This window comes from Pan paniscus, chromosome 16, assembly GCF_029289425.2.
Source record: "Pan paniscus chromosome 16, NHGRI_mPanPan1-v2.0_pri, whole genome shotgun sequence".
NCBI classification, from domain to species: domain Eukaryota; kingdom Metazoa; phylum Chordata; class Mammalia; order Primates; family Hominidae; genus Pan; species Pan paniscus.
Window position 1 is genome coordinate 22,639,246 of NC_073265.2, and position 20,126 is coordinate 22,659,371.

Here is a 20,126-nt window from a genome sequence, read left to right on the forward strand (position 1 = left end):
AAAAAATGTGGTGTATGTTTTTTAAGTTCTCCACATACAAACATGAGTAAATGTGATGCTACTTTTATGATAATATCTCAAGAAGAGTAAGTCACAGAAGGGGTTGGATATGAACATATGTAGGTTTTTGGCTTCATTCATATACTCATCTGCCTTAAACAAGTTAACACAGTCCTCATTGTTTTCTGCATAGTAGTAGATGTTTTCTCCCCTGCAAATCAAGACATCAGTATCAGCTTAAAAAACAGTTATCATTTAATTGTCTTCATTGCTTTTTTCTCTGGGTTTTCTCTTTTTTCTGCATTTTGAACTATGTCTTCATCTACCCCTTGGAAGATTGCCCATAGGGCAGCAAAGCTCTGAAGACCCCAGAGCTAGAAAATATTTGGTGGTGGCGTGTGGCCTGAGCTCACCCTGTCATCCTTTGCTTCAGGTGATCAACAAGTATGGAGATCTCTACGGAGCAGAACGCATTGCTGAACTTCTGGGTTTGGACAAAAATGCTCTTGACTTTAGCCCAGTAGAAGAGACCAAAGCAGAAGCGGCTTCTCTGGTGTCATGGTACAAAAAGCTTAGGAGTTCAAATCCAAAGCAGCTAAAATAGATCTTTGCTTTTCCATAGGAAAAAATCACAACCGTGTCTTTGTTCTCTCAGGCTGTGGTCTGGCTTAGGTGTTTCTTCTAGGTTCTAACACTGGGAGAGCACTGCCTTAAAAATTTGAAGACTAATACATTTTTATGCCCTATAGAGCTGAAAGATAAAGACTTAATTAAAATTTCAGGTTGGGCTGGGCGCAGTGGCTCATACCTGTAATCCCAGCACTTTGGGAGGCTGAGGTGGGCAGATCATGAGGTCAGGAGTTCGATACCAGCCTGGCCAACATAGTGGAACCCCGTCTCTACTAATAATATTTTTAAAAAGTAGCTAGGCGTGGTGGTGGGCACCTGTAGTCCCAGCTGCTTGGGAGGCTGAGGCAGGAGAACAGCTTGAACCTGGGAGGTGGAGGTTGCAGTGAGCCAAGATCGCGCCACTACACTCCAGCCTGGGTGATAGAGCGAGACTCCGTTTCAAAAAAAAAAAAAATTTCAGGCTATGTGATTCAACTGTTCTCTTGTCTCATGGGGAACACATACAACTTGATAAAGCTGAGAGCCATATTTAGGTTATTAAACCTGAGAGAAAAAACTTACTTTTTCCCCCTTATTAAGCACTTAACTACCTCTTGACATTTATAAGTTTTAAAATCACTTGTTCTTCTCTAGGCTAAGTTCCATAGACATGAAGTACCATATCTGGAAGCTTGGAGTTGTTTTTACTGACAACGTAAGTACTGCACCTGGAAAAACAAAATTCTGTACCCCAGTTCAGGGATGCCACAGAGAAGCAAGCTATGCAGGATGCTCAGAAGGGTTCAGGGATTGCTTATCAAAGACCAAGAGCCTTATACGTGCTGGGGGAACACTTAGACAATGGTATAAGGTAGATGGGGCTCACTTAGCAGATCTTGGGCCAGCTCATAGCACCTCAGCACCTAAACCCCCTCTATCCTCAGTGTGTCCCCCAAAATAAGAAAAAATGGTTTAATGAGCACATTATGAGGCAAAAATGCTTAAAAGTCTGCTTTCTTCCATTCCCAGTCCTTTCTCTACCTTGCCTGGTATACAACCATGTCAGTCCTGGGCCACTACAATAACTTCTTCTTTGCTGCTCACCTATTGGACATCGCAATGGGCTTCAAGACACTGAGGACCATTCTGTCATCTGTAACTCACAATGGCAAACAGGTATGGTTTCTACTGATGCAGAACAGAATGGACCTATATATGCATAGGAAAAAAAAAAAACAGCAGGTAGTATACAGTATATGACAGGAAGGAATATGTCTTGGTATATAATGTACTTTTCTTGGCCAAACACTTCGACTAATGGTGATTGTTTTTGCAAAATTGTAGCCAATTAAAAATGTAACTGCAACCATCATGTAAAAAGCATAAGACCTTGATTCAGTGACCCCTGACATTTAGATCAACCAGGAGAGGGAGGGAGGTGATGGACATGTCAGAATGACCTTGGAGATCTTTTTTTTTTTTTTTTTTTTTTTTTTTTTTTTTTTTTTTTTTTTTGTGACGGTGTCTCGCTGTGTAGCCCAGGCTGGAGTGCAGCGGTGGGATCTTGGCTCACTGCAACCTCCGACTCCCAGGTCCCAGTTCAAGCAATTCTCCTGCCTCAGCCTCCCGAGTAGCTGGGATTAGAGGCACATGCCACCATGCCCGGCTGATTTTTGTATTTTTAGTAGAGACGGGGTTTCACCATGTTGGCCAGGCTGGTCTCAAACGCCTGATCTCAGGTGATCCACCCGCCTCGGCCTCCCAAAGTGCTGGGATTACAGGTGTGAGCCATCGTGCCCGGCCGGAGATCTTTTTAAGGTCTACCCCTTCCTCCATGAATCTGATATATTCCCTGGGGGTTAGCAAGTAGACATACTGTACACAGAAAACTCCCCAGGTATTTCTGATATCTGCATCCAATTAAGAGCCAATGATTTCAGATACACACACACATATGTATATGGTTGTTATACACATAGTACACATTTTATGTGTGTATATATATTATATAGTTAATACATATTATATAGTTAATATATAATCAAGAAATTGACTCTGACAATATATGGAAGACTGGATATTGATGAGACTGGATATAGCAATGGCTATAACCATATTAAAATCTTCTAATGGCTTCTCCTTGTATACAGATTCAAACTGTTTAGCATTTCATTCCTCATTAAGTACAAGTCCGTGTATGACAGACAGGCTTCCTCACATGTCCAAACCTTTGTACGGGAGAGGGAGAAAAGATGGAAGTTACAATGTGCCAAGCTCATGCCGTGTCCCAGTTACTGTGACAGCCTCACAACTACCTGGTAAGGCAGACGTTAGGCTCACTTTACAGATAAGAGAACTGAGGCTCAGAGCAGCTAAATGTCTCACCCAAGACCACACAGCTGCTAAGTGGCAGAGCTTAGATTCAACCCCTTTTCTTCCCTGATGCAAAGTCCAAGTTCTTTCTCTTTTTTTTCCTAAACCACCTGCTTTCTGTGAGGTCTGCTCTCCAAGGTTTGAGTCACTATTCTTCCCTCAAGTCTGCTGAATACATTTCCTCTGGTGCTGATCTTCACACTTAGCCCACTCCCTTTTGTGTGGCTCCTTGAAGGCAAAGCTCTGATCCTGTTGATCTTCCTATCTCCCAGCTCAATGCCTAGTCCTTGAGAGAGGTCAGATGTGCAGGTCCTGTGTACTCCTCACTTAAGCCAGTGAACGCTCACTCCTAAAGCCTGGAAGTAAGCGTGCCCTAGGACACTGCAAAGGGCCTGGGCAGAATTCTCTGTAATAAAAAGTGTGACTCAGCTCCACCATCATAATTCTTAGAGTAACTTCAAAGTTGTGACAATTATCCAGTGCATGATTATTTATGAAATAGTATAAGGTAGGGATATCCACCAGTCCAAAGAACCTTTGGGTTTTTTTTTTTTTCTTTTGTTTGTTTTTTTGAGACGGAGTCTCACTCTGCCACAAGGCTGAAGTGCAGTGGCGTGATCTCAGCTTACTGCAACCTCTGACTCCCGGGTTCAAGCGATTCTCCTGCCTCAGCCTCCCAAGTAGCTGGGATTACAGGCACACACCACCACGCCGAGCTAATTTTTGTATTTTTAGTAGAGACAGGGTTTCACCATGTTGGCCAGGATGATCTCGATCTCCTGACCTCGTGATCCGCCCGCCTCGGCCTCTTAAAGTGCCGGGATTACAGGCGTGAGCCACCCCATGCCCGGCCTGGGGTTTTTTAAGAAGCAGCATTAGAGTAGAAGCTGCATTGTGTAGCCTCAGGTAACAGCTAGCTCTGTATGAACAATAACAAAACACAATATATCCCTCCTCATAGCACCTGCACTATTCAATACTTAAGTTCCTTTATATTTTACTTACGCCCAATCTAATGCCCTATACATTAGTCTGCTTGGGCTGCCAGAACGAAGTACTGCAGACTGGTATTTTGTTAAACAACAGAAATGTCTTTTCCAGTATCATGGTGCCGGCAGCGTTGGTCTCCTCAGGGGCCTCTCTGTGGCTGTAGACAGCACCCTCTTGCTGCCGCTTCCCCTGACCGTCCCTTCACGTGTGCCTGTGTCTAGCCTCTCTCTCTCTCTCTCCAACTCCTTTTCTTCTAAGGATGCCGGTGAGATTGGTTGCGGGCCCATCTTAACAACTTCAGTTTAACTTACTCACCTCTTTGAAGGCTGTATCTCCATCTCCAAATACAGTCACATTCTGAGGTACTGGAGGCCAGGACTTCAGCATATGAATTTGGGGGGACACAATTCAGCCCCCAACACCCCATCATTACTCTTTTCTGCCAGTAAGCCCGCTTCTCTTTACCTGTGGTGCCATCTTTCTTTCCTCCTCTGCTCATGGCCTGATAGCTTTCTTAGCCGCCCTCCACCCCTTCCCCATTTCCTCTCCTTGCCGGTCCTCACTCTTCCTCCTCGTTTTCTTAGAGTCTCCTGTGAACCTTTCAAGGTAGAGAAGACCCCACTCCTTTTCCTTTCTCTGTCCTCTCATTCCTAGTTGGTTCTGACTGTCGGTCTCCTGGCCGTGGTGGTTTATCTCTATACTGTGGTGGCTTTCAACTTCTTCCGCAAGTTCTACAACAAAAGCGAAGACGATGACGAGCCCGATATGAAGTGCGACGACATGATGACGGTGAGAGCCCACCCACTGCGGGGCCACCCCGCCCCACCACCTCACTGGGAAGAAGGGCTGTGTGGGGGTGCTCTGGAGAACTAAGTGAGAACTGTAGAGTTAGTTACAGAGCACAGCAGTGATTAAAGTAGAAGACAGATGTCTCCTCCAAACACGAGAGTGTCCTGGGAAGACAGAAGTGATGGAGGTAGGTTTCATTACCACACATCTAAGCCCCGTGGAAAGGGAAGCACCCTGCACAGTGGCGTCATCATTCATCTATTTCCGGGGTAAAGATGAGACATTGAGATGGAGTTTTGCTTTTGTTGCCCAGGCTGGAGTGCAATGGCGTCATCTCAGCTCATTGCAACCTCCGCCTCTCAGGTTCAAGCGATTCTTCTGCCTCAGCCTCCCTAGTAGCTAGGATTACAGGCATGTGCCACCACACCTGGCTAATTTTGTATATTTTTTAGTACTGATGGGGTTTCTCTATGTTGGTCAGGCTGGTCTCAAACTCCCGACCTCAGGTGATCTGCCCACCTCTGCCTCCCAAAGTGCTGGGATTACAGGCGTGAGCCACTGCACCTGGCCAAGATGAGACATTATTATGAATGAAACCTGTGTCTAAATTTCATGGAAGTTGAGCTTTGATCGTGGTCTCTCAGAACAGAGAGCAAAGTCCCATGGACCAGGATTAAGCACTTGATTTATTTCAGCAAGCCAGTCGGGGGTTCTTTGCGGACAGCCAGCAGCAGGATCAGGTTGGAGGTGGGGAGGGGGAGTCCCGTCAGGCCAGATCTTCGTGAGAAAAAAGGCACTGCCCAGAGTAAGCCAGCTTGGCTGCAGCAACATCGCCAGTTTATTTTGACCAGATTTCAGAAAAAGCATCTGTGTCTCAGGGACAGGGGACAGTGAAATGCCCAGTCTGTGAGCATCTCTATAAAAGAGGTAACACTTCTTGACGAAAAACTCTCCATGTGCTTTCTCGGGCCAAGCACCGTCATGAGACAGCAATACTAACCCCTAGAGTACTAGCATGACCAGCGTGTCTTCAGGCTGCCCCTGGCTTTTGACTTTCCAGGTGTAAGACGGTCCTTTCTCTGTGAGTCTAACCAACCCATCAGGTGGAGAGACAGAGGGTGCCCTGCTCAGTGAGCCCGTGCCTAGATTGGCTCAAACCTGCAGAACAGGAGGAGCAGAAAAGTCCATTATCTTTGACCTTCCTGCTGCAGGAATCCCTGCCCTACCAGGTGTAAGGGGAATGCAGATGAAGAAGAGAGGGGGCCTTTTTGCAGTTTATAGCACAGCATGAAGGCCAGGCTAACACTCTTAAAATTAAATGAGGAAAAATTATTATATGGCATAGGCCATACTCATCAAGGCTTAAAGATCTTTTAACTTATATACACCTTTAATGGGCCTAAAAATACCTTTTAAAAGCCTAAATGTAACAACAAACAGTCTTTCCATCTTTGTAGATATCAAACTGTCCAGAGGGTGCAGTGGACAGCAGCTAGGAGCATGAATACTGACACCTCTGAAGAGTTCCCCTCTCCTGGCTCAGGGCTGCCACAATCTGACCGAATCATATGAATGATCTGAGCATCTTGCTAAAAACAGAACTGTGACTTTTGCCTAAATCCCCCTTATTTTTCTTCTCTAGTGTTACCTTTTCCACATGTACGTGGGAGTGAGAGCAGGAGGTGGCATTGGTGATGAAATTGAAGACCCTGCTGGTGATCCTTATGAAATGTATCGCATTGTCTTTGACATTACCTTTTTCTTCTTTGTCATTGTCATCCTGCTGGCCATCATTCAAGGTACGATTGCCAATTGTGTTGAGTATGAACAGGGTTTAATCTAGTTCTTTTTGCTTTCTTGCATCTATGACTTAATTGGTTTATGAAGAAGCGTGTGAATTCATTTACTTGTTAATTTAGCAAGAACTAATTTAGCATCTACTATACCTGAGGCTTTGGCTATATATAAAGCCAAATACACACACCCAGGCACAGTTATAAGAAGCTTCATCCAAACAGAGGAACCCCTTCCTTCTGTTCCTCTACTCTGAATTATTTCCTCCTCACTTCTGCTTCTGAGATCTCTCCTGTGGCTAGTCTTGTCCTCTTCATTTTCTTCCCAGAGAGGGAGGTAGGGTAGGAGCAGAGGAGCTGGACAGTGCAGGGGAGGGGAGGGAAAGAATGATATTTTAGTCAATAGCTTGTCAAGATTGGAGAATGATGATGAATTTAGCTTGAGTCATGCTGAGTGGAGGAACCTGTAAGACATGCAGGTGTTGAGGGCTAAGAAGTGAAGTAACTGAGGAGGAACCCTGATCCACCTCAGTGTCAGAGGTGCTAGGAGAAGAGGGAGAGCCTATCACACAGACTGAACACAAATAGCTAAGCAAAATAGGAGACCAACCGGGGAGAAGTAGAGAGGAAAGAGTTTCAGGGAGAAGCAAGTAGTTAACAGCACTGCATGGTGTAGAAAGGTAGAGTTAGGAGGAACAATGAGAAATTGTTAGCCAGGATGTAACACAAAGAAACACGAGTATTATTTTTCTAATTTTGCTTTGATAATTCACTTTTTTTTTTAACAGAACAAAGTAGCTTCTTCCTTTACCATTCCTCTACCCCTGAACCACTACACAGATTGCTTTGTCTTTGTATTTAACATTCCAGGTCTTATTATTGATGCTTTCGGAGAGCTAAGAGACCAGCAGGAACAAGTGCGAGAAGATATGGAGGTAATGTTACTCTACTAATCCCAGCTCTATTTTAATATCCCCAGAAGCAAATAGATTTTTTAAACAATAGGTTTTACTATTACTTAGGGCCAGTACTAAGCAAGAACACAGTTTGTTTTCCATGCCCTGTGCTCTGCACCCTGCCATACCCCTGCCAGGCCGGCCACTCTGCTGCCTCCTCCACTGTCCCACAATCGGAGGGAGCAGTATCCTCAGCTAATCAGGAGCTAAGTGTATGGCACTACTGAGTGAATGACTAATAGCCAAAAGCATTAGAAAGTAAGTTTTCATTGTCCTTCAATTCGACAGAATCATGACAGTTTTCTCTCCTGCCTATATTATGCCAACAAATGCCTTTTCTGCCTGTTATTTTTCTTAGACTAAATGTTTCATCTGTGGGATTGGCAATGACTACTTTGACACGACCCCTCATGGTTTTGAAACACATACATTACAAGAGCACAACTTAGCCAACTACTTGTGAGTATTCTTGGTTAACAAAAGTAATGGCAGCTGTAGTGTAAATAAAGCCAATTATGTCATATAGTTCAGTCTCTGCTGGAAAAAGAGTAACCAGAAAGGAACTTCCAGGAGTCCCCATGAGCCTGTACCTTTGTCCATAGACTCTGTCTCTCCCATGTGTGATAGACGTGTGTTGTGGACAATTCCTGCTCCTAGCAAAAGGCCAGCCCCTCAATCTGTGATTGGATTCCATCCGGGACACATACCTCCAGCAATTTCTCTTTCTCTACTGGACTTCTTCTATCACCGTATAAATATGCTTTTTTCTTTGTTTAGGATAAAAAAAAAAATCTGTGGCCCCACTTTTACTTCCAACTATTGCCCTATTTCTTTTTCCCTTTCAGCACAATTGAAAGCTGTCCATGCTCAGTCACTGTCTTCAATTTTTCTTTTCATTCTCCTGCGAACCTCCTACTGGCAGGCTTTCCCACTACATCATAATATTGGGTCTTGTCAAAGGGGCCTGTAACCTGCATGTTGCTAAATTCTGTGTTCAGTTTTCAGGCCTCATGATGTCTGTCTTTTCTCATTAATAGCTAAGCCCCATGACCTGGGATATTTTTGGGCATGTCTGTTTTCATACTGCCTTTTTTTGTTGTTGTTGGCCAGGCTGGTCTTGAACTCCTGACCTCAGGTGATCCGCCTGCCTCGGCCTCTCAGTGCTAGGATTACAGGTGTGAGCCACTGTGCCCAGCCTCATACTGCTTTATCCCAGTACCTAGAACAATGCCTGGCACCCAGTAGGCAACTAATAAGTGTTTCACTTATTCTACGGTAAAGCATTCACTGAATAACAAGTTACTTGAACCTATTGGGTGCTAGGGACTTCCTATAAAACTTAAAAACTTACAGAATTTATAGAGTGTATAGATTTTATTACCTGATAACTCAGACCCTGTAACTGTTCATTTACAAGAAAAAAAATAAAATGCTGGGCTCTGCTCCCCAGCCTAGCTCTTCCCCCTTCTCTCTATATTTTGTAGCTTAGAGAGTCCTCATCTTTCTTTCTCTATCTTTCGAGATAGATAGGGTCTCACCCCGTTGCCCAGGCTCGAGTGCAGTGGTATGATCTTGGCTCACTGCAACCTCCACCTCCCAGGCTCAAGACATCCTCCCGCCTCAGCCTCCTGAGTAGCTGGGACAGGTGTACCACTAATTTAGCACCAGCTAATTTTTTTTTTGGTAGAGAAGGGGCTTTGCTGTATTGCCCAGGCTGATCTTGAACTCCTGAGCTCAAGCTATCCACCCACCTTGGCCTCCCAGAGTGCTGGGATTACGGGCGTGAGCCACTGGGCTGAGCCCTCATCTTTCTTTAGGCTAGAGCAGGCTCAGCCTTTGGAGAAGGCATTGTCAGAAGTGGCAAAGATACATGTTTTTGCTGGGGGATGAGTTGAGTTTAAGTCAAAAACATGAGTTTTTTTTTTTATTTATTGAGACAGTCTCTGTCACCCAGGCTGAAGTGCAGTGGCGCCATCTTGGCTCACTGTAGCCTCCACCTCCTGGATTCAAGTGATTCTCCTGCCTCAGCCTCCTGAGTAGCTGGGACTACAGGCACCTGCCACCATCCTGGGCTAATTTTTGTATTTTTAATAGAGACAGGGTTTCACCGTGTTGGCCAAGCTGGTCTCAAACTCCTGACCTGAAGTGATCCACCTGCGTTGGCCTCAGCCTCCCAAAGTGCTGGAATTACAGGCGTGAGCCATCACATCCGGCCTCAAAAACTTGAGTTTTAAAAAGATAACTTTAACGTGCCCTTCCTCATGAGTATTTATCATCAATTCCCATTAAGAGAATATACATCTTAATGGAGGTTAATGAGCCCATGGCCACGTGTCACTACCCATGGGTTATAGACCAGTGGAAGGATGCTGTCCTTTGGGTTGGAACCCCTTCTGTGCCTTCCCATGGCACTGTTACACTGGTCTCTTTCCTATCTCTATCCCCTCTAGGAGCAAGCTTGAGGGGAAAGAACCCAAGTTTATTCGTGTTTGAGCCTCCCACCCAAAATGGTGCTTTGTTAAATAAATGTGCTGCGCAAGGAATGATGTCCTAAGCCCCTAAGTATCAAACAGGATAAAAAGATTAACCCTACTGTCTTTCTCAGTAAATGAGAAGGGGAAAGGCAGTGAACATACTTAGAGCTGCTACTGTGGGCCAGGACCTGAAGCTCTAAACACAGTACCACCCTGACAGAACTCAAGATCTGGGGCTTAGACTCTCCACCCTCAGAAGGACATAATTTCTACTTTCTCATATCACCAACTTCACAATCCTTTTCCTGAAGGGCAAGAGCCTGGTTCCTTTGGAAACTGTCTCTGAGATCATATAATGTGAGCTGAGAGTTCAGCCCCTGCCCCCTGGGATACTTATGTGTCACAGACAGACAAACTCAAACCTAAGACATGGATCACAGAGCAAGTGAAACTACACTGGCATTCCCGCAGCTATTTATGATAAAAACAAAACTATACTTCTGGAAGAATCTCCATGAGATTAAATACTTTCTAACTTTTCCATGACAGATATTCTTGAGACACACACATAATTAATTTCAATTCAATTCTACATTTTATGAGATGATAAATGGCCTGTTAAATATTCTATGGTAAGAATTTGGGCTACCATTTTATTGTTTTATTAGAATTTTGTTAACAATAAAATGGTGGCCAAAATGCTACCTTGCAAGTGATCTTACTTAGTTCAAGGTATAGGGATGGCAAAAAGCATCTCTCCTCACAAAGTGGCTAATTTTGAGATTCATGTGTGCTACTATTAGAAAATGATGGTTTGTGTCCTTATGCCGCACTTCCCTGATCATTTAAGTCACTGTAGATAGCGTGGGACCAACTAGCCTTTCTGAGCCCTGATCACAGTTAATCCATGCGAATGAACTTGGGTCTTGACCAGAGTATCTAATACTATCTTTTCCTCGTTCCAGGTTCTTTCTGATGTATTTGATTAATAAAGATGAAACAGAGCACACGGGTCAGGTGAGAAATTAAGAATCATATACCCGTGTTACATCTCCCTTTCCTAAATCTTGAGACTTAGTAGGGCATAGGTTATCTGAAATACATACATGGCCCCATTAATCCCGTGAATGCATTTTTCCATCACCTTTTTGTGACTCAATAAGAAGCCAAAGTCCTCCTGTTTATCCTTCCCAACAAACACTGACATTTTCTAAATGCTTATAGCTACTGCTTCAGACTAGAAGAGCTGGAGGTGGGGAGAACATTACAGAGACAATAAGAAATAAGAAATTGTCTGACAATAAGAAATGGAGTGGGTGGCTGCAACAAAGAGCAGAAAAATCAGAGTACAACGGAGTGAGAGACAGGCTAAGAAAGATAACGACCTCATGTGTGGGTGACACAGGAGCCTGGAGGTGTGCATGTGAGAGGATGAGTGAAAGGATGTGTCAAATTTTGTGACTAAATGTGAAAAAGAAATGGAAAGGTAGAGAACAAGGGAGGAAAAAGTCAGTTATCAAATATTCAAACATCATTGGCTTTGTAGGAAAACTTTACAGTTCACTCATTCAATGGGAGAGGTACCTGGTTTCCAGCTCTGGATTCAGCAGGCAATAAACGTTCCCTCAAGCATTCCTCCGTCTTCCACCAGCAGCATGGAATCAGCTTATTGCTAAATCTTTAAGTATGTTTAGTGGCAAACATTGATTGGTTTCAGTTTTGTTTGTTTGGGGCAGAGGGGGATTTTTCTCCTTCCCTGCCAGCATGTGTCAGAGAGACAGACATGGCTTCTTGCTCCCCAAACAGCCTGTGCTGGGAATAGAGCAAGAATGAATGTGCAGGTTTGGCCTCATATAAATTCACATCAGTCTTCCTAAAGGGAGCCACAAAGAACAAAAACAACTGGGTTTTAGCTTTTACTGTGGTTTAAAAATAAGCACCCGTTGTTCATATTATTTCAGGAATCTTATGTCTGGAAGATGTACCAAGAAAGGTGTTGGGATTTCTTCCCAGCCGGTGACTGCTTTCGTAAACAATATGAAGATCAGCTTGGATAAATCTGAATGAAAGAAGCGCCACAATTCTGGACAGTCAACTTCCCATGAAATAAAGTCCTCCTTTTACAGTTCTGCAACATATCTGAAATGTGACATTTTCTAAATGCCTCCCTTAAAAAAAAAACTGCTGAAAATCTGTGCTATTTTGAAATTGATTTGGCTTTTTGTGCCTAATGGACATACACTGTGGGAGAGAACCTGTCAAAATGTTGAAGAAGGAAGGCGAAGAATCAAGTAATCTCTAGGCAAATGCCTTCAAGTTTTCCAGTTCTGAGGTAACTAGTTTGTTGGGATGGAAGCATGAAGGAAAGGGCTAGAGAAGTATGAAATCTCGAATGTGTAATACCTGAAAATTTAAACACTTGAATGTCATCATGGTATCCAACTTGTGACTCATAGGGTCTGAACTCCAAAAGATAATAACTGCAGTCTAATTTTTCCCATGGTACTTGCTAGTGACTGTATCCAGAAAAGCTTTAAGCAGTTAAAGAAACAGAAAAAAACCGACACTTTGTCGACACTGAAATATCGATTAAGTGCCTTAAAACCTCTTTAGACATAGCTATGCAAGTTTTTTATGTTTGTGTTCCAGAAGGACAGTTCCATTAGTTGTGATCTTCCGTCTTACTTTATGAAACTGCACTTGAAGGTTATTCATACAAGTTTTTTTAGTAACAGCTGTCAGTCAACTGCTGTTATTAGAAGAAAAGTACTGTACTGAAAATTCAGAAAAAATCTCAACCTTATGCCAAAATGGAGTAATGCTTTATGGTCCCTTGTAAGTAGTGGAGCTGCTCTGTTTAGGTGAATCTCCTCAAATAATACAATGAAGTGCCCACTGCAATAAAGTAATACGTACCAATACCTCCATGGTCTGGACTCTTGGAATGTACCACTTCTGGTTGATTCTACAACCACTCTGTGACTGCTGGGAAAGGGGACATGAGACGAATTGCCCAGGGCCCAAGAAAGGAAAGGAAAACTGGACAGACCAGCATTTGTTTATTTTGGCCAAATGCATGCCTTGTTTGCATCTATTCTCTTAATCAGCAGCAGCATCTGCTATGCTGTAAACACTGGCTATGTTGTAAACACTGCAAGGAAGGAGGCTAGAAACAAGGGCCAGAGTCTATCTCCTGCCCTTAAGGAAATCTATTAGATTACTAAGCCAGAAAAACAAATGCAACAAGCTGCTTCAATGTATTCTTTCAGATGTCAAACACAGAGGTAGGCATTTACTGCTGTGAGCATAATGGAACACACTAGCTTGAGACATGCTTGTAAATTGGCTGGTCCTGAAGGACAGCCTTATGCCCACCTGCCCTTAGAAGGCAACCAAGATTTGCTTCAGGCACTTTTTTTCCCCTTTTTAGGAAATCATGCTGTCCAACCAGTCTTCCAGCTCTTCCTCGGTAACATTTTTGGAGGTACTTGGTTGCTCAGGTTCCATGTTTTTTTCTTCAGTCACAGATGGTTTTGCACAAACTGGGGAAAAAAAAACAATGTTAACACCCTCAGATGAGTCCTAAAATTGAAGATATAATTCAGCCCAATTTATTACTTTCCTTACAACAAGGGGAAACATTCTCATTATTCTTACTCCCTAAGATGATACAGTAATATCTAAACAAATAAAGCTGGGTAGAGGATTTGCTCTTTATTCTGAAGTTGAACTTCACACCTTGCTAGTTGGTTTTTTTTTCAAAGACCAACAGCTCAGTTTCCTTTTTACTATTATTATTGCAGCAGTCCTGGAAAATTAAAGGGTCTCAAATGTAATATATGCATGTGGCAATCACCTTCGGCCCCTCTACATCAGATGGGCCACCATCTCACAGGACATGCAGAAATCAGAATATGGTGTTCTTTTGTCAAAATATAAGATTGAAATAGCAAGAAAAAGGTATGAAGAGGTGGCCTGTCAGTCGATTAAAAGGGCCACTGCCAAAAAGCTGAAGGCTACAGGTATCCTAATGCCTTCTGATAGCGGAAATTCCATTTGCAGCCCCAGGTTTCTACTGCAGTCAGGCAGGTAGCAGCTTTGGAAGCTTGGTGTGTCGCGTGAGAGGAAGGTTGTCAGAAAGGTCAGCTCAGGCGGAAGCAGAGACGTGAGCACAGAAATAGATGTCAGTGGACAACACTGGATCAATGTCAGACACCCAGAGGGATGTGTGCGGATGTGATGCGGGCGGGGCTGTTCTTGAAAAAACACCAGAATCAAGATTCACGGGGAATAAAATGAAAGCCATACCTTCTTCCTCTTGGACCACCTCCCCATCTTCCTTGGATTTCAGGTCCTGAGACGTCTGATCTGGTAAGATGTTATCTCCCTCTTTTATAGGTGCATCTAAATTAAGCAACAGATCTAATTCTTCTTCCAAATGGTCTCCTGCTGACTGCAGTGGGGAAGTGGGTTTCTGAGAATCCCTTGAAGGACCCGGGCTTGGGTTGTCTTTGCCCAGCAACACAGGGCAGCCAGCAGCCACAGATTTCAGCTCAAAGATGGGCCCCCTTCCTCCAGGCCCCAAGGGCCCCTTTAACTGCATCCCTAATCCCTTGCCATCATCAGTTCTCTTTGGTTTCACCTGAGGAAGCTCTAAAGGAACTGTAGCCTGAAAGAGAAGTATAAAAACTGAGTTAAAAATGTGAGTCTTGCCATATTGGCTTAAGTAAATACATAGGAGGCTAAAGGAAGCCATCAAACTTTGTGACAGAGGAAACTCAATTCAGATAGTTCACGAAGTGGCTCCTTTCCAGGCCCTGGTAGGGGCACCCTTCCTGACATCTGGGGTAAATGTGGGAGACCTCACTGAAACATGCCAGCACTGTGCCTCCCACTCTCCCTACCTTGACCATGTGCTAACTAGCTCAGATTTGGAATGAAAAGATCCATGTCTTCCTAGCCCTGGCCTGAAAACTGCCAGTACCACAGGTCCATTTGGCTTTACACTTAAATCTGTAATAAGACATGAACATCTATAAAAAGTCACCAAGAAGTGGCCAGGCGCAGTGGCTCATGCCTGTAATCCCAGCACTTTGGGAGGCCAAGGTGGGTGGATCATGAGGTCAGGAGATCGAGACCATCCTGGCTAACATGGTGAAACCCTATCTCTACTAAAAAAAAAAAAAAAAAAAAAAAAATTAGCCAGGAGTGGTGGAGAGTGTCTGTAGTCCCAGCTACTCGGGAGGCTGAGGCAGGAGAATGGCGTGAACCTGGGAGGCGGAGCTTGCAGTAAGCTGAGATTGTGCCACTGCACTCGAGCCTGGGCAACAGAGTGAGACTACGTCTCAAAAAAAAAAGTCACCAGGAAGTAATTAGCAAATCAGATCTGTTCATTGTATTTAAGTGCACTAATATAAAGGTGCAGTAACAAATTCACCAAGACTCTTCTTGGTAAAAAATGCCAGACACAAAAGAAAATAATGCCAGACACAAAAGAAAATACACTATTTGATGATTATATTTGTAAAAAGTTCAAAAGCTACAGTATTAGAAGTTAGGTGAGCGAGTGCCTTTTGGGGAGAGAGTGACATGGAGTGTGTATGAATGGTGGCTTCTGAGGTGCTGACAATATTCTAAGTCTTTATCCGGATGCTCATTCCATGTATACTTACATGTGCACTTTTCTGAATCGATGTTATACTTTAATAAAAGTTACAAACTCCCCCGGTGATTGTAATACAAGGTTATAATCTAAGGCTGAGAATCACCACTCTCGAGGGAAGGCTCCAGGGACTAGCAAGGCCTCACAGTGGGCGGGTTCAGAAGTTCAACCTCTACTGGAGGTCCTGACCCCTTATTTTTACATAAACATCCTGAGCAGACGTGTAAGACGGTATGGCTTTATATACAAACAGGAATAAATATCCAGCAGAGTCAGTCAGTTGTACAGGGCAAAGCTGGGACATGGTCCTCTATTCTAATCTTAGAGTCATTTAATTGGTCTGGGGTGGGTGTCTGGCCTTGTTTTTGTTTGTTTTTAACTCCCCAGGTGATTCTAATGTGCAAACAAGGTAGAGAATACTGCTCTACAGCATGGGTGGGGGAGAAATGTTTCTAAGTGATTTAGCCAGGATTTCAATGTCACATAATTATTTTATACCTTTACTCTAATGCCTGCCACTGACATTACAACCTTCACTTCAAACGCTCACAACCACTTCCTTTCTGTCCTGAGTCCTGAATCCTTTATCTCAGCATTTCCCTGGTGAGTTCTGCTAAACATTCCTCATCATGTGAGATCAAGCCAAGCACTTCAGAACTTTGAACATCACTGGACATGAGCAGAAGAGCCAATAGTGCTCTCCCAAACACCCCCAAATGTTTCCAAAGAACCCCCAGGGCAATCCCCCATCAGAGGCAAATGTAATTCTTTCTAGTTCTCTACCCTGTCCCTAACTGTCCTCCATCCCTGAACTCTGCCTGCTGTCCCAAATTTTAGACTAGTAAATGCTATACAGCAAATGAGTGGGTAACCAATTCATTGCTATGCTCAAGCTTAGCATCACATTCACCCACAGAAGGAAGTTGATAATTTCAGTTGCTAGGATTCTACTTAAAATCAGTACGTCCCAAGGTTTCACTTTTTTTTTTTTTGATCATGCCAGAATTTTGAAGTTCTTCATGGCATAATCTTTGGGCCTCCCCCTCTCTTAGTTCATCAATTATCACTTCATCCTGTTATCTCCTGAATTTGTATTTCTAGCCCTTGATGTAGAACTATAAAGTTCAGCATTCACTTGACTGTTATTTCCACTTGGATATCTCAGAGGCACAAACTCATAAAGTCCAAAACTCACCCTTCCTGATCCTACCTACCACTGAGTTGCACAATCTACAAAGTCTTGAATTTTTTCTTGACCACTCTCTCCCAATTTCCAATATACCGTCAAATCCTGTTAATTGTACCTTTGAAGTACCTCAGTACAGCCCTCTTCTCTGCCATCTCCACCATTACTGTAGTCCAAGCTACAGTACTACTCACCTGCACCTGTACAACAGCCTCCCCATGTGCCTCCCTCACCTGCTCTGTGCATGTGTATGTGCACATGCAGACCTACCCCCACACATGCACTCCAATCCCACAGTCTTCTCTACTTGGCAGCCCCATCGTTTTTATTAATGCAAAGCTGACTGGGTCTTTCTCGTTTAAATGCCAGCTCAAATGTCCTTATGCTTTAGACCTCAGCTCATCTATCACTGCTTCAGAAAGCCATTCCTAACCACACCACACCAGAAACTGATTTACTCTAAAAGCACACTGTACTCCACAGGATGTATTACAATTTGTATATGTTTGTGTGACTATTTGATTAATATTCATCCTTCCCAATAGATTAAGTTCCAGAAAGGCAGGAACGACATCTGTCTGTTCACCACTGTGTCCCTAGTGCCGAACATAGAGCGTGATGCGTAAATATTTTGAGTAAAATAGCCAGACTTTATATTTTACATTTCACTCAATTCCACTACATCTGATCCTTTAAAATATTTCAAATATAAAATATAAAAAAGTAACTTCAAAAAATTTTTGGATTCTCCTTTAAACTTTACAAAATGCTACCTTGATATGAAACCCTCAGTTTTATAAAGGGAAGCTGACACTGAGACATCCTGCTGAGGGAAGTGTTCCCCTCTTTTTCTCCTCCTGCCCTAATCCACTCGCTTCAAGAGGGCTTCGGGATTTTTACCTGGACCAGTTCGGCAGCAACGTTGAGTCGGAGGGAGAGAGGCAGCTCCTGAAGGGCTCGAACCAATAACTCACTATCCACATAAAATGCTGAATTCTATATATATATATATATATAAAAGAAAATAAAATATCAGGTGATGATTATGACCTTTTGGAAATAAAAGAAGAAACTGTAAATAAATAATCCACTGGAGTTACATTTGGCTAGGAATAAGTCACACCATACATCACACTTATGTGTTAGAGTTTCTGCATCTCCACATTATGATCAGTAAAACCAAAGCTACCTTCTTGAGCCACAGCTCACACTGTCAGAGCAACAACAGGGCAATGATCATCCTCCCATCAAGACTGTCCAGGCTGGGCGCAGTGGCTCATGCCCGTAATCCCAGCACTTCAGGAGGCCGAGGCGGGTGGATCACCTGAGGTTAGGAGTTTGAGACCATCCTAGCCAACATGGTGAAACCCTGTTTCTACTGAAAATACAAAAAATTAACTGGGCATGGTGGCTGATGCCTGTAATCCCAGCTACTCGGGAGGCTGAGGCAGGAGAATCGCTTGAACCTGGGAGGCGGAGGCCGCAGTGAGCCGAGATCGCGACACTGCACAACAGCCTGAGCAACAAGAGTGAAACTCCATCTCAAAAAAACAAGACTGTCCAGTAACCTGGAAACGGTGGAGGCTTTTGCAATGACTGACAAGCTGAAAGAAAAGCAAGCATTTAATGAAATCTAACCTGATCTCTTCCCTAAATTCAGACTGCTGGCCTCAGAAGAGGAAAGGGCTATTTAGGCAGTGAGAAGGGACTGACAGGTGTTGCGAAGGTTTCAAACGAGCTGGTCTCCTCAAAAAAAAAAAAAGCCACTTTGTAAGAAGGCTTTCTTTTTTGGTCACCAGTTTGCCCCATAAAGGGCTAAAGCTGAAGAAGGTCTTAGATATAAAGTTAGCTGCGGTGAATTGCTTTTAATACTAAACTGTGAATTTTTAAAATAGGTTTAATTGGAATAATAATAAATCAGCATTTTCTACATGTTTTAAAGTATTCGGTGCATTATTTTTGCCTGGGTAACCCAGCTCCCATGTCAACCTGGTCAACCCTGGCAGCCACTTGGCAGTTGAAGTAGAGGGCCTGGCCTACGACATCTGGCTGCAGACAGGAGCAGACAACACCCACTAAGGATGCTATGGGGGTGGGGTGTAAAGAGAAAGGAGACACGTCAGTGCTGCGGAGAGGGGAGCCAGTGCTGACTGTAGGACAAAGCCTTTCTGTCCCACTTCTCTGCCATCAGTGTGCACAGGACCCTGTCTGTGTGCTGAGAATCTGCAAGCCTGAAGCTTCCTCTCTGGCCAGGAATCATAAGACTCTGAGTGTCCAGTATCTGTATAAAGGCACACTCTTTAGTAAGAAAAGAACCCACTATATACTTCACTTCGCAGCTAAAAAACATACCCTTCAATCAGACCATTACATCCTCCTCAGAATCTACAGCAATTACTGTCCGTATGAGCCTGGGGCCCAGAGACCATGTGTACATGGTATGGTGGAGTAATAAGCTGGGCAGCTTTTTAAGATACAGGTTCACAGGCCTCACCCACAGAACTGAACTCTCTGGGTGGCGTGGGGGGAGCCGGGAATCTGTGCCTTTAAAAGCTAGGCCCTCAGGAACGGCCGCATATCACTCAGCAGCCAGCAGTTTGCTCAGCAGCCAGTATATTGCCCAAGGAAGTCCTACTGGATAAGTCACCATGTCAACAGAAATTTAATGTGGAATTTTAAAAACTTAGGTGATTTAAAAAATAATAAATCTGTTTGTTCACCCAGGGAAATTACCTTCCCACTCATCCTCTCTTTACATGGTACCCACCCTGTCCAAAGGAAAGGTATGAGAATCCTACTTGTGGATCTAAGAGACCGACACCCCTGTGGTCATGGAGGCCAACATAGCTAGATCAGAGCACCCTGACCACCGACCTGTGTCCCTTCACCCTGCGTATCAGCCACAGAGCAACGAACGCCAAGTCCAAGCCGTGATGCCTGGTCCCTCTCCTGCCAGGATTCCCTTGAGGATTTTGGACATGTCTCCCTATCAAACTCCCACTCCCTTTAACTGCAAAGACAAAACATATTTCTACTTTTCCTTTTTCTTTTTTTTTTTTTTTTTTTTTTTTTGAGATGGAGTCTCTCTGTTGCCAGGCTGGAGTGCAATGGCACGATCTCGGCTCACTGCAACCTCCGCCTTCTTGGTTCAAGCGATTCTCCTGCCTCAGCCTCCCAAGCAGCTGGGATTACAGACGTGCACCACCATACCCAGCTAATTTTTGTATTTTCAGTAGAGGCAGGGTTTCACCATGTTGGCCAGGCTGGTCTCGAACTCCTGACCTCAGGTAATCC

The 20,126-nt window shown here is 43.8% G+C and overlaps 2 protein-coding genes across 3 annotated transcripts in view; one reads left to right on the plus strand and one right to left on the minus strand.

Moving 5' to 3' along the window:
* The window catches only part of RYR3 (ryanodine receptor 3), a 563,020-nt gene extending 550,115 nt beyond the window's left edge, over positions 1 to 12,905 (plus strand). For both annotated transcript variants that reach the window (XM_034938474.3, XM_057299827.2), the window contains 9 exons: positions 434 to 561; positions 1,264 to 1,324; positions 1,639 to 1,785; positions 4,627 to 4,761; positions 6,404 to 6,560; positions 7,425 to 7,489; positions 7,869 to 7,969; positions 10,950 to 11,001; positions 11,946 to 12,905. In XM_034938474.3, coding sequence (XP_034794365.3) covers positions 434 to 561; positions 1,264 to 1,324; positions 1,639 to 1,785; positions 4,627 to 4,761; positions 6,404 to 6,560; positions 7,425 to 7,489; positions 7,869 to 7,969; positions 10,950 to 11,001; positions 11,946 to 12,041 — 942 coding nt within the window. In that variant the 3' untranslated portion in view covers positions 12,042 to 12,905. The remainder of the gene's footprint in view (positions 1 to 433; positions 562 to 1,263; positions 1,325 to 1,638; positions 1,786 to 4,626; positions 4,762 to 6,403; positions 6,561 to 7,424; positions 7,490 to 7,868; positions 7,970 to 10,949; positions 11,002 to 11,945) is intronic.
* A 119-nt stretch (positions 12,906 to 13,024) lies between these two features.
* The window catches only part of AVEN (apoptosis and caspase activation inhibitor), a 208,783-nt gene continuing 201,681 nt past the window's right edge, over positions 13,025 to 20,126 (minus strand). Inside the window, exons 4-6 of the mRNA XM_034938476.3 lie at positions 17,733 to 17,828; positions 14,293 to 14,653; positions 13,025 to 13,526 (exon numbers count right to left, since the gene is read on the minus strand). Of these exons, the coding sequence (XP_034794367.1) occupies positions 13,411 to 13,526; positions 14,293 to 14,653; positions 17,733 to 17,828 (573 nt within the window). The 3' untranslated portion in view covers positions 13,025 to 13,410. The remainder of the gene's footprint in view (positions 13,527 to 14,292; positions 14,654 to 17,732; positions 17,829 to 20,126) is intronic.